At 45.5% G+C, this 12,369-nt stretch overlaps 1 protein-coding gene across 1 annotated transcript in view; it reads right to left on the reverse strand.

Annotated features, from left to right (window-relative positions):
- The window catches only part of PRKG2 (protein kinase cGMP-dependent 2), an 856,172-nt gene that overhangs the window by 18,588 nt on the left and 825,215 nt on the right, over window positions 1-12,369 (reverse strand). The window contains exon 17 of the mRNA XM_085643209.1: window positions 3,134-3,196. Within this exon, the coding sequence (XP_085499335.1) occupies window positions 3,134-3,196 (63 nt within the window). The remainder of the gene's footprint in view (window positions 1-3,133; window positions 3,197-12,369) is intronic.

Raw genomic sequence — 12,369 nt, forward strand, 5'->3', positions numbered from 1 at the left:
TTATTTTTCCATTCCTAGGTGCGGGGAAGGGGTGGGGCTTGCCAGAGCAGTGGCCAGGGGGAGGAGTGATTTTCACTCCCAAAGTGCACATGACTGTTTGGCCGTCCCTCTTGGGCCGGCCAAACAGTCCTGCGCACTTTGCATCTTACCCACCATGCACAGCCTGGTGAAAAACATGCACAGGCTCCCTGTCCCCAGACCAATCACAAACCTGCATTTCAGCATTGTGATTGGCTTAGGATAGCACAGGTGCTTCCTGAGACAGAGGAGACGTGACCGCAGGTAAGTTCCCTTTCTATTTTTTTATTTTCTACCCCCCACTGCCCACTCCCGTTCCCTATCAGCCACCACTGATTCCTCATCAACCTGGTGGGCCCCCGGAAAAACGAAATGAAGGGGCTTCGACACTTCTGTATCTCGTATGCTAAAAGCTCCCTTCCCCCCGAACTGTGGTTGCGGCAGGGCCTAAATGTATTCCTAAACTGCTAATAACAGTGTCAGAGAATTCTCAGGGTATCCAGATGCTGGCAAAACACCACCCAGTGCCCGATCACAAAGGGGTTGCATTTTGCCTGGGCAAGTTGCTCACTAACACTATATAATTTGCATTTGTGTGTAAGGGGTTTCACAAATTAGCGAGTGCACATATGGAGTCAGATTACTCGTGAATGGGAAGGACAGGCAAATAACACGTTTTCCCAATTCATGCACTTCCTGTATTTTGCAAACAGTGCATTTGTACAATTTGCATGAGTTAGTTTTGTTCTGCCGAAAATTGTGGCTAGGAACAATTGCAAACTGAGTGCAGACGGTAATCTCACTATGGACACAAGCAGCAGTTTGCACCGACAGTGGAATTTGGAGCCCCACGTATTATGGTCCAAGAGTTCATATGCCTTATTAAAGACGTATAAAATTAACACCCACACATACCAGCAAAAAAGCCACTAAAACATAAAGGTAAGTGTTTGCTAACATACACACAAACAGAAGCACTCACACACAGACACACACCCACTTGGACACAACGACTCGATCACACAACCACTATATGAAACGCTACACCAAATCGATTCAAGCAAAGTGTTGCACATATGCACCCAATGCATATGCCGTAAAGTGCTCTGAGGATAAAAATAATAATAATTTAAATGCATGCTCGAAACCTGATACACTTCCAGCCCCTGTCTAAAGATATACACAAAGATTTTTTTTTTTAAATAGCCATAGGGCAGGGTTTTAGTTCAGTACTTAGTTTGTTTTCCTCCATGTATTGTGTTAGTCTCAAAACAGGTCCCCATACAATGTAAGAGTCATGAGAAAATACCAGTACAACATAAGTCATGTGCAACAACAAGGAACAATTAGGCTATAATTGAACATTAAACCTTCATTTAACACGAGTGATTGAATGGGTGAGTGAGTAAGCTGATGAGGGATGAGTTAACGGAAGATAGGGGAAGGTGATTGATTGAACTGGAGATCTAGTGAGCTAGGCGTTGAATCAAAGGATTTGAGAAAAATAGTAAATTAGTACAGGATCACATTTTAACTATGGGGGAAACTGGCGTGCCAGCATTTGAACAGGGGTGTAGCCTACATGTTGGTGGTGCACCATTGCCCCCAGACCCCATTTCAAAGACAGTGGGTGCCTTTGGTCATGGTTTCATGTTGGAGCACACTGACGCCATCCTACAGGTTTTCTTTGTAGTTTGTGAACTCTTTTCAGCCATTTTTAGCTCTGCAGGCCGTATGTGGAGGGACCCCAGTGGCCTCTGGGCACAGTTCGCTCCTTGAGCCTCCTTACATCTTGCAGCACTCGCATTAGAGATGGTGCTTACCTCAACCTGACATTTGCAATGTCCTCCGGCTATTTTATCCTTATGTATGGTGCCACTACATTGTTTGCTGTATTATCCTTGAAATACGCAGTGGCTATGCTTTGAGATGCCTGGCCACATGTGCCGTCTCCCCAGGTGCATGGCTCATGGATATCTGGAAATGGTCCTTTCTTCAGGAAGGAAGCCAGAGTAAAGGGATGCCTCACCCACGTGGAGCATATCTCCCACACATACAAATTACACATAAACAACCACACAGACACTTGTAGACAGCCTTACAACAAACACAGGCAAGCACTCATATACTAGTCATTGATAATGTTCACCACACACTCTTGCAGCACACACGTTACCCAATCAGAGGTTTATTTACTGGACTGGAAGTACATTTATATAATGGCAGCCTTCGGAAGAGTGCTCATTAATCCCATAAAGGTCATCTTCTGTGTCCTAACTATACTTTCAAAATTGCTTTATTAACCTTCTTGCTTTCTCAAATTTTCTTGAAAATGCACAATTTGCCCACTCTTTTTAAAAAATTTCTTGGGGGGTGGGGGGGGACCCTCCGCCTCAATCCCCCTTGCTGGTCAGGCTCGCTTGCTATGCTTGCTCGTCACAGGGGACTCATCTGGAACTTTTACGCCCACCACTTCCAATTGTCGCCAGCCACCACTGGGACTCAGAGGGCTATCTTCACATTCCGCAGGGGGGTACATCGTTTTGCGTTACACCACTGCCCTCAACTACTCCCCTAACCCATTTGTTTAATTTTCATAATTGTTTTTACCTCCACCTTTTGTACTACTACTCCGTTATCTCCTGCGGTATACAGAGCCGGCTTTAGAGCTTGTGACGCCCGGTGCGACAATCACTTTTGGCGCCCCCACGTCCCATTACTGCCTCCTCAGATTCTCTCACTACCAGCTGCAAAAGTGCCCCTCATCTCTCCTATCATAAAATATTGCTAAACACAGAGCCCCACTGAGGTCAAAGCGCTCCCATCCACAGGTCAGGGCCCAGTGCGGCCGCACCAGTCGCACTGCCCTAAAGCCGGCCCTGGCGGTATTATCTCCCCATATGTCTCAGTCATCGGTATTTATCTGTTTTGACCCCTCTACTAAAGCCCCTCATTGTTGCCTAGGACCTGCCCATCCTGCTGGTTTCTATACCAAGTACCCTGCTCCACGAGACATGTAGATGTTTTACAGACTCATAACTCATTGTGAATATGTATTTAAGTTAAAATACTCAACGAAAAAACAATAATGTAAACTTCCCATTGTTTAACGTACCTGTGCCTCTTAATGTCAAATATTCCATTCTTCAGATTTCCCAGCCTCTCTCTGGGCTTCTGTCTAAAACACAAAAATAAGCACAGAAGGGTCAGCATCTGATAAGACAGCGGGGTATCAGTTTTAGAGCGGAAATTGTAATGATTTTTCAGCTTCGGCTGGTTTCACGTGCAGAGATACAAATTCATGAGCCGCTGTTGGCAGCACAAACAGGACGGTGGCCTGCAGGGGACAACGGGGACCCAGGACTCCATGCTGCAAAGCAATACCATGCAGATGGTTCTCAAAGGGCCCACTTTACTAACACCTTTACATTATGGAAACATGTTGCTTTTTAAAATAAAATATATTAATGAAATGAAGTTGTGTAAATGCCCCGGTCTTGCACAGGGGAGGAGGTCAACTTTTACCCCAGACTCTCATAGGGAGAGTCCAGTAAATCCTGATAAAGAGAATTGCGATCATCTGAAACCGACATTTTAAAGGTTGGTGGGGAAGCCTCATATTTTGTTTCTCCCCAGACTTTTAACCTGCTAAATGCAGCTGAAATACTGTAATGGGGAAATACATACAAAAATCAGTGCATGAGCATCGATTCCTAAAATGATTCTACATTTATGACTGCAAGATGAATAATGTCCTGTATGCTCACCTCCCAGAAGTATCAATACCTTCACTAAGGGGACTTCTGGGTGAGAAATACTGATGTGGGAGTTCTTCTACCCTCGGAAACTGGGCCTGCGTTATTTGCCTGGTGACCATCGCCAACCACTGAATGGCCACCAAATAGCAAACTCCAGTCAGGTTTTCGGTACAGTCAACAAACATGCACCTAATCTCTAATTAATTTTTTTTTTTTCCAATGAACATTTTATGCGATTTTTAGGTAGCGAAGCATCTATATATAAATCGCTAGATTCCTGAAGCGAAGCGTAAACCACAGACGTTCTCAAGCTTACTGAAAAGGAAGCTCTTAAAACCTGCCCTCACCCCTCCTCACCCCACTCCGAGCAGTTAATGAATTCGATCAATCGTCCTTATATACAGGACCTCAGTGTTACAGTCGCTCTCCATCCTAAGCATTTTAACAGCAAACACAAAAAAGATACAATTGTTTTCTCCCATTAGGTTGGTAAGCAGAGTGATTCCAAAAGATCTGGGGCAGCCACAGGTCAGGCCTTTCTTTGCCTGATAAGTAGGCTGTTAGGGCATGCCACTAGTTCTCAAATTTGTAATCCATATGTTAATTCCCCATTTCAACCAGGATTGGATTGGGATTAAAAATCGGCCCGGGCACACTAAAAAAAGTGGCCACATTTGCATATTGCCTTTCCGCAAAACACTGCTTCGACGAAGTTTTATAGAAAAAAGGAGGTGGGGGCGTCTCTGACAAGGCATGTTTTCTTAACTTTAATTAGATTTTTTAAAAATGCACGGATTAGTTCACACAGGTGAAACACACCTGAAAGCAAGTGAGGCCACTTCTGCTCAGACCCCCGCTCAATATGCATACATAAATGGGCCGGCCCAGCGAGAGAAAGGGAGTGACACCTCTTCCCGTTGATAAAAGGGAGGTAATGGACTCCCATCTGCCTCCAGAAAGGCCACTCAGGCACCCACTGGGCCGCTGGCTGCATCCGAACAATACAGACACCATCCAAATCGGCCCCCAGGCTGCCCAAGAAAGCAGCCCACAGCTGGAACTCGGATACCAGCCCCTCAATCAATCAATCTATCAATCAGGGGTTTATAGAGCGTGCTAATCACCCGCGAGGGTCTCAAGGCGCTTGGGGGCGGGGGGGGCACTTCCAGATCATTCGAAGAGCCAGGTCTTGAGGTCCTTCCTGAAAGTGTGCAGGGTCGGGGTGCATCTGATGTTCACTGGGAGCTCGTCCCAGGTCTTGGCTGTGATGTAGGAGAAGGCTCTTCCTCCAGTTTTGTTTCTGCGGATGCGGGGGACCTCTGCCAGGGGGAGGTCGGCAGAGCGGAGCGGAGGTTTTGGGTCTGATGTTGTTGAGGGTTTTGTAGGCGTGGGTAAGGAGTTTGAAAGCGACTCTCTTCTCGACGGGGAGCCAGTGGAGGTCGCGTAAGTGTTGGGTCATGTGCTCGCGCAGCGGAGTTCCGAGGACGAGTCTAGCTGCGGCGTTCTGGATGGTTTGGAGTCTGTGTCGAAGAGTTCTGTTGATTTCGGCATAGAGGAGTCTGCTGGTATGAGTGTGTGGGTGATGGTCCTTCTGCAGTCGGGAGAATCCATTTGAAGGTCTTACGGAGGATGCAAAGGCAGTTGAAACTGGTGGAGGCGACGGCGTTGATCTGGCGGTTCATGGAGAGGGAGGAGTCGAGGATGATGCCGAGGTTCTGGACGGGTCGGTGGGGGAGGATGGGCTCCCGAGGGTGGATGGCCACCAGGTGTTGTCCCAGGCGGTGGAGTAGGGTCCGAGGATGAGGACCTCGGTCTTCTCTGAGTTGAGCTTCAGACAGCTGTCCTTCATCCAGGCTGCCACATTCTTCATTCCTTCCTGGAAGCAGAGTCTGGTGTCTTTGGGATTCTTTGTGAGTGAGAGGATGAGCTGTGTGTGTCGTCGGCATAGGATACGATGCTGAGCCCATGCTGTCTGACGATGGCGGCAAGGGGGGGCCATATTGATGCTGAAGAGCGTATGGCTGAGAGATGATCCTTGGGATACTCCGCAGTTGATATCGGTGGGTTCGGAGCGGAAGGGATGGAGTCTGATCCTCTGGGTTCGGCCGGAGAGGAAGGATTGGATCCAGTAGAGAGCGGCTCCTTGTATCCCTGCGTCGAGAAGTCTGGCTGTGAGTGTACGGTGTGAAACGGTGTCAAAGGCCGCGGAGAGGTCTAGCAGGATGAGGTCCGCCGTGTGCCCCTGGTTCAGTAGCATGGGGATGTCGTCAGTGGCGGCTAGGAGGGCGGTCTCGGTTATGTGGTTGCTGTGGAATCCAGACTGGGAGGCATCTAGGATGGAGTTATCTTCTATGAAGGTGGCCAGCTAGGCGTTTACAAGTCTGTCTGTGATTCTGGCTGCAAAGGGGAGGAGGGAAATGGGCCGGTAGTTTTTCAGGTCTGTTGGGTCGGCCGTACGTTTTTTGAGGAGGGGTTTCACCTCCGCCCGTTTCCAATCGTCGGGCAGATGCCGTATGTGAGTGAGGCGTTGATGGCGCGACCAAATTCGTTTACGGCTCTGTGGAATATGTGCGGTGGGCAGGGGTTGGTAGGTGCTCATGAGTGAGTTTTCATCAAGGTCGTGGTGATGAGTTTGATGGTGGCGGGATCCCAAGACGTGACGGTCGGCTTGTCGGTGGTTATGGGTAGGGGGGTGGTGTCTGGGGCTGGTTCGCTGAAGTTGTCGTAGAGGTCCTTGATCTTCGGATGGAAGTAGGAGCTGAGCTTGTCGCAGAGTTCCTGGGAGGGTGTGATGTCCGTGGCTTTGCAGGTGGGTCTTCCGAACTGCTGTATGACATTGAACAGTTCTCTGGCGTCAGTCGCGTTCATCTGGATTTTGTCTTTCATGAAGGTCCGTTTGGTGTCTCTTATGCGCTGGTGGTATTCTTTCAGGGCGTTCTTGGGGTTGTTTCGTGCTTCCGTGGTCTTCTGGTTACGCCAGGTTTTTTCTAGTCGTCTGCAGGTGTGTTTGGCTTCTTGGAGTTCTGTGGTGAACCAGGCGGCCTTCAGAGGGCATTGTTTGGCAGGGAGGTGAAGCGGTGCGAGCTTGTCCGTGCAGCAGGAGGTCCAGCAGTAAAAGTCCCTGGTTGCAGTGTTGGTGTCCGTCATGGCGGCGGGGGGGTTTTGGCGGAGGGTGGCATTGAGGAGTTCTTCTGTGACCTTGCTCCAGTTCCGTCGTGGCGGGCGTGGGGCGGGCTTGTGTGCGATGGTGGTGTTGAAGGTGAAATGGACACAGCAGTGGTCTGTCCAGGGGGGTTGGGTAGTGTGGTTGAAGCCAATGTTTGTTCCTCCCGCAAAGATGGGGTCGAGAGTGTGACCTGCTCTGTGGGTGGGTGTGTTGATGGGCTGCTTTAGTTCTAAGGTTGGTGATAAAAGTGCTGGAGTCGGGGTCGTTGCTGTTGTCGAGGTGGAATTGCCTGAGTGCCCGCCTTACCAATCCGACCCTGATTTTAACTTCCCTATGCCGAGCACTGACCACCGCTTTCCCGCCCATTCCTGCATCAATGGGATGGCAGAAGACTACCATTTCAGCCACAGAGTTGCTTTGCAGCAAGGAGCAGGCATACTGGCAATTGTCTCCAATCAATCTTTGACATGTTGACCATTTCCACAGGTTAAAGGCCCAGAACTAGAGTCATAGGACTTTATTTGATTTAGTTGGTTACCTACTGCCCCTCTGATGCGGCCTAGAATCACCTTCCACCCTCTTCAGTCCAACCCATCAGCTGCCTAACAGGTGTGACATGCCACATCATCATGAGCTTTTTCATGGATTCCCTGTTCTGCACACTCTTACAGAGGGAAGAAATATCAGACAGAATTCTTGCCATTGTGTCCTGGAAATAGGGCTACCCAGAGTCTGAGACTGCTTTTTCATATAGGGCCATTCCATGTCCAGACCTTTCTCGGCTAGAATTGTATCAATGTTGGAAATTAGATATTTAGGGCCTGCATAGGCAAATAAAATTAATTTTGTGTAAATGTGCCTCAAGCATATTTATTGTAGGTATCCAGCATGCCTGACAATATTAAGATAATCAACAACTCACCGGACTAGCCCCCGGCATATCTCAGAGCATATATATCTATTAAGGAGAGACATAGCTCACCTCATTGAAAAGGGAGTGCAAAGATCAGCCCATCAAAACTCTTGTTCCAAGTACAGAAAGCATCATCTATAAACCTGAGTTACACCCTCAGTCCGATCTGTCGGTTTTTGTTGGAGAGCATATCACTATGCTCACATTTACACATGAAGATATTGGCATAGAATGGAGCAGCGCCAAAGCCCATGGTTGTGCCTGTCATTTGCAGGTGGGTAAAAGGTGTTTCCTACCCTGAAGAAATTGTGGTGATGCAAAAAGTTTAGTCATTTTGATATGAAAGTTGGACCTCCTCCTTGTAGCTCTTGGTTCGGTATGGCCCAGCTGCCAAGCCGTCTGCGTGTGGGATTGAAGTACATACCGAAATGTATATTTTGAATCAGAAGTCATACAATTGAGGCTTCTGCATGTCTTTTTCCACACCTAGCACCTCACCCGTCTCCTGAAGAAGAGTCTATAGCTCAAAATGTATAAGGGTCTATTACATTTTGTGATACTAGTTTCCAAAGAAATATTGAATGGAAAAATAAAAAAGTAACAATCGCTCACTATGAATGGTCTAATAAATGACTTATCAAAAGTGACCTGTTCAGTACGATCATTACAAGAGAAATAAACTCTATCAAACTAAGTGAACTCTTCTTCACTGTACCCCGCTTTATAGTCTGTCACAAAATCCTAAGAAAGCAACAACTTCAAAATAACACTTCAACATAAAAAGTAGAACCGCACTGACCAAAAAGGTGACCTCACAGGAGATGGGGTTGGTACTCTTTCTCATTTTGGCATTCCAACAGGAGACCTTTCAGGTCCTGAGTGGGAGAATTGGTTTGAAGGAGCATCACGGTGTGTTGCTATTTAAGGTGAGAATGCAAACTTGTACCATGAGAGGGGGGAAGATCAGGACAGTATTTTAGTTGACATATTGTTATTTGTTTATAAAACATATTCTAAATTAGTATCAGCAATCCACAATTAACTTAGTTTGCATTGCTTAACTGTAGACCTTGCCTCTTCGGTTCACTCAGAATGCACTGGCATGACCCACATCCTTCCACAAAACTCTTTTAGAAGGCCTTTAAAAGATGCCCCTGGTTCATTTGTTTCACTGTCCCAGTTTTATTTTGTGTTTATTGCCCCTGCGGATGCCTTTGTGTTTTGCCTTAACCTGTTAACATGCCCATCTCTGTGCATGTTCACACTTAATTTGTAAAAAAAAAAATAAGTGGCATGAGCCTTGTCAGGAGGTCATTGCAGCTTGCACCACCCATTGCCCCCACTAGCGCTGCCGATAACGGTACCATCACAGCAAACCATCACACACATTCAAGCATGACAACTCAGACATAAAGAATACATTAAAAATGACAAATACATGCCGCCCAAGCTATTCTTAAAGCTTTGAGTGGAAGGTATTACTGATTTTATTGCATATTTAATTATTAAACAACTGTTGGTTGTGCTTCTCACAAAATCAGGTCAACACTGCTACCATGTTGCAGCTGGTATACGAGCTGGTGTTGACAATAAAAGGCAGGAGCTTAACACCGGAAACCACAGGCTCAAATTAAGCAATGTGCCCACCCCTGGAGCTGATGTATTACAGCTTCACACACTTTAAGAAACCTATACCATTACAAAGATTAAACTGTGAGAAATAATTCACACATGTAAGAAACTGAGTTATTAGGTGAGCGGGGTGAAAGTCCCACTGAAATAATAAGCACCCCTTAAAAAGGATACCCCCAAAATGTCACTAAATTAACCTGTGCTAAACTCTTCTAAACAAGTAAATACTATTGCTGGCTTTCCTCTTCGGAAGTGGAATCAAATCGAGGATCAGATCTTAATAGGTGACATGGAAGCTGATTCAAAAAGAGTTTATCAATGACTGGACAAAACTATGATTAAGTACGCCCCCCTTCGGACCTCTTATAAAGAAAAAAAGACAGCAACATGATTCTCTATGGAGCTAGTATTGGAAATGAAAAGATGTCAACATTTGAAACGGAAATGGAGAAGGAATTATAGGGCAGAAGAAAAAAATAAATAAAAACGTGTGTGCTTCAATCTTACAGGAAAGCTATTAAAATTGCCCAATCTAATTTTTTTACTTTGGAAATCAGTAACCTGAAAAATGAGCCCTGTGAGATTTTTCGAATTGCCAATATCTTTTTACAGCCAAAAACCTATAATATTGAGGTCAAACCCTCACTAAAACTGTAAAAATCTATCAGAATTCTTTGAAAATAAAATACGATATCTGCAAGGGATCACTGACGAAATATCGAGAAGAAGAATATCGAATTGCCAAAATATCGAAGGAAAAATATGGAATGCCAAAATATCAAAGGCCTATCTCCAAACAGGTCAGTACAAAAATATAGAATCCTAAATATCGTTGTAAAAAATATAGTTAGTCACAATATCGAATTTTTTTAAATGTCTTAAAATTAATGTAAAATTAATGAAATAAAACATATAATTAACTGAACATACTTAAAAATACTTAAATTACTTTAAAATTAATAAATAATTAATGTAAGTAAAAAACAATATAATAATACATATATATTAACGTAATATTTATTTAAAAAATGCAATATTTTTTGCGTAGGATAGCGGGCGGGTAAAATTTACTATTACCACTCCAGTAAGTGCAATTGTAGGGAAAACGTTGGATAGCGGGAGGGTAAAAATTACTATTCCCACTCCAGAGAGTGCAACAGTAGGGAAAGCGTTGGATAGCGGGAGAGTAAAAATTAGTATTCCCACTCCAGACAGTGTAATAATAGGGAAAGCATTGGATAGCGTAGGGGTAAAAATTTATATTCACACTCCAGAGAGTGCAACAGTAGGGAAAGCGTTGGATAGCGGGAGGGTAAAATTTACTATTCCCACTCCAGTGAGTTCAACAGTAGGGAAAGCATTGGATAGTGTAGGGGTAAAAATTACTATTCCCACTCCAAAGAGTGCAACAGTAGGGAAAGCGTTGGATAGAGTAGGGCTAAAAATTACTATTCCCACTCCAGAGAGTGCAACAGTAGGGAAAGCGTTGGATAGCGTAGGGGTAAAAATTACTATTCCCACTTCAGAGAGTGCAACAGTAGGGAAAGCGTTGGATAGCGGGAGGGCAAAGTTTACTATTCCCACTCCAGTGAGTGCAACAGTAGGGAAAACGTCAGATGGCGTAGGGGTAAAAATTACTATTCCCACTCCAAAGAGTGCAACAGTAGGGAAAGCGTTGGATAGCGTAGGGGTAAAAATTACTATTCCCACTCCAGAGAGTGCAACAGTAGGGAAAGCGTTGGATAGCGTAGGGGTAAAAATTACTATTTCCACTCCAGAGTGCAACAGTAGGGAAAGCGTTGGATAGCGTAGGGGTAAAAATTACTATTCCCACTCCAGTGAGTGCAACCGTAGGGTAAGCGTTGGATAGCGTAGGGGTAAAAGCTTCGTATTGGTGGTAGTCACGTTGTGGTTGCGTGGGGCCCAAAACATCTGTATCTTCACCCTTTCTTCAGGAGGAGTTCAGTCTGAAGCCAGTCAATGGTTCAGGACAAGGGCATGCCCTCTTGGGGAGCAAGACTCTTTCCGTCAGAAGTGAGCTGCAGGGCTCAGCATTTACAAGCAGGTCCAGTTGATGCTGGTCAGCTGGCAGTTGCAACGAAGCTTCTTGGAGTCACTCTGGGTAGCTTGGGTTCAAGAAAAGCAGATCCAATCTTCCTTCTTCAGCCAGCAGGGCAGTCCTATTCCTCAGGCAGTAGGGCAGTCCTTCTGAATCTTGTGCTAACTTTCTTGTGGGGAATTCCCTGGCCTACCCTCAAAACTGATTCCGGTCAGTTCTTTTCCTTCCCCTTGGTTTGGCTTTGAACTGCCAAGGGAGACAAGGGCAAGGGCAGGCCTAGAGTCAGCTTCCTTTGTTTGTGCTGGGCACTTGGAAGTGCAATCAGGGCAGGGAATAGTTCCTGCCCAGCTATCCTGTCGGAAAGACCCTTTCCCCACCTGTAGGCTTACTTTGCCCAGTGTCCGGAAGGAATACACAAAACACCACAGGAGAGCCCTTCTCAATCATGTAACCCTGGACACAGGCAAAAAGGCACATTTGGTTTAGGTCAGAAAAATGCCAACTTTCTAAAAGTGGCATTTTTAAAACTGTAACTTAAAATCTGACTTCACCATTAAAGAGGATTTAAAATTTTAAATAATTTGAGTGTGAACAGCATATCTCTATCTGCTCCCAATCTAAGTGTTAAAAGGTAACCCAATGTTAGCCTACGGGACAGATGGCCTGTGGCAGTGAAAATTATTTTAGGAGATTTTCAGTACCAGGACATGTAAAAACTTAAACCAACATGTCCTACTTTTTAAATGCACTCTGCCATGTGAACCTTTAGGACCACCTTTGGGATGACTTAGAAGTATTAAAAAAGGAATGTTTAGGCCTGGCA

Source organism: Triturus cristatus, chromosome 2_2 (assembly GCF_964204655.1).
Source record: "Triturus cristatus chromosome 2_2, aTriCri1.1, whole genome shotgun sequence".
Taxonomy (NCBI): domain Eukaryota; kingdom Metazoa; phylum Chordata; class Amphibia; order Caudata; family Salamandridae; genus Triturus; species Triturus cristatus.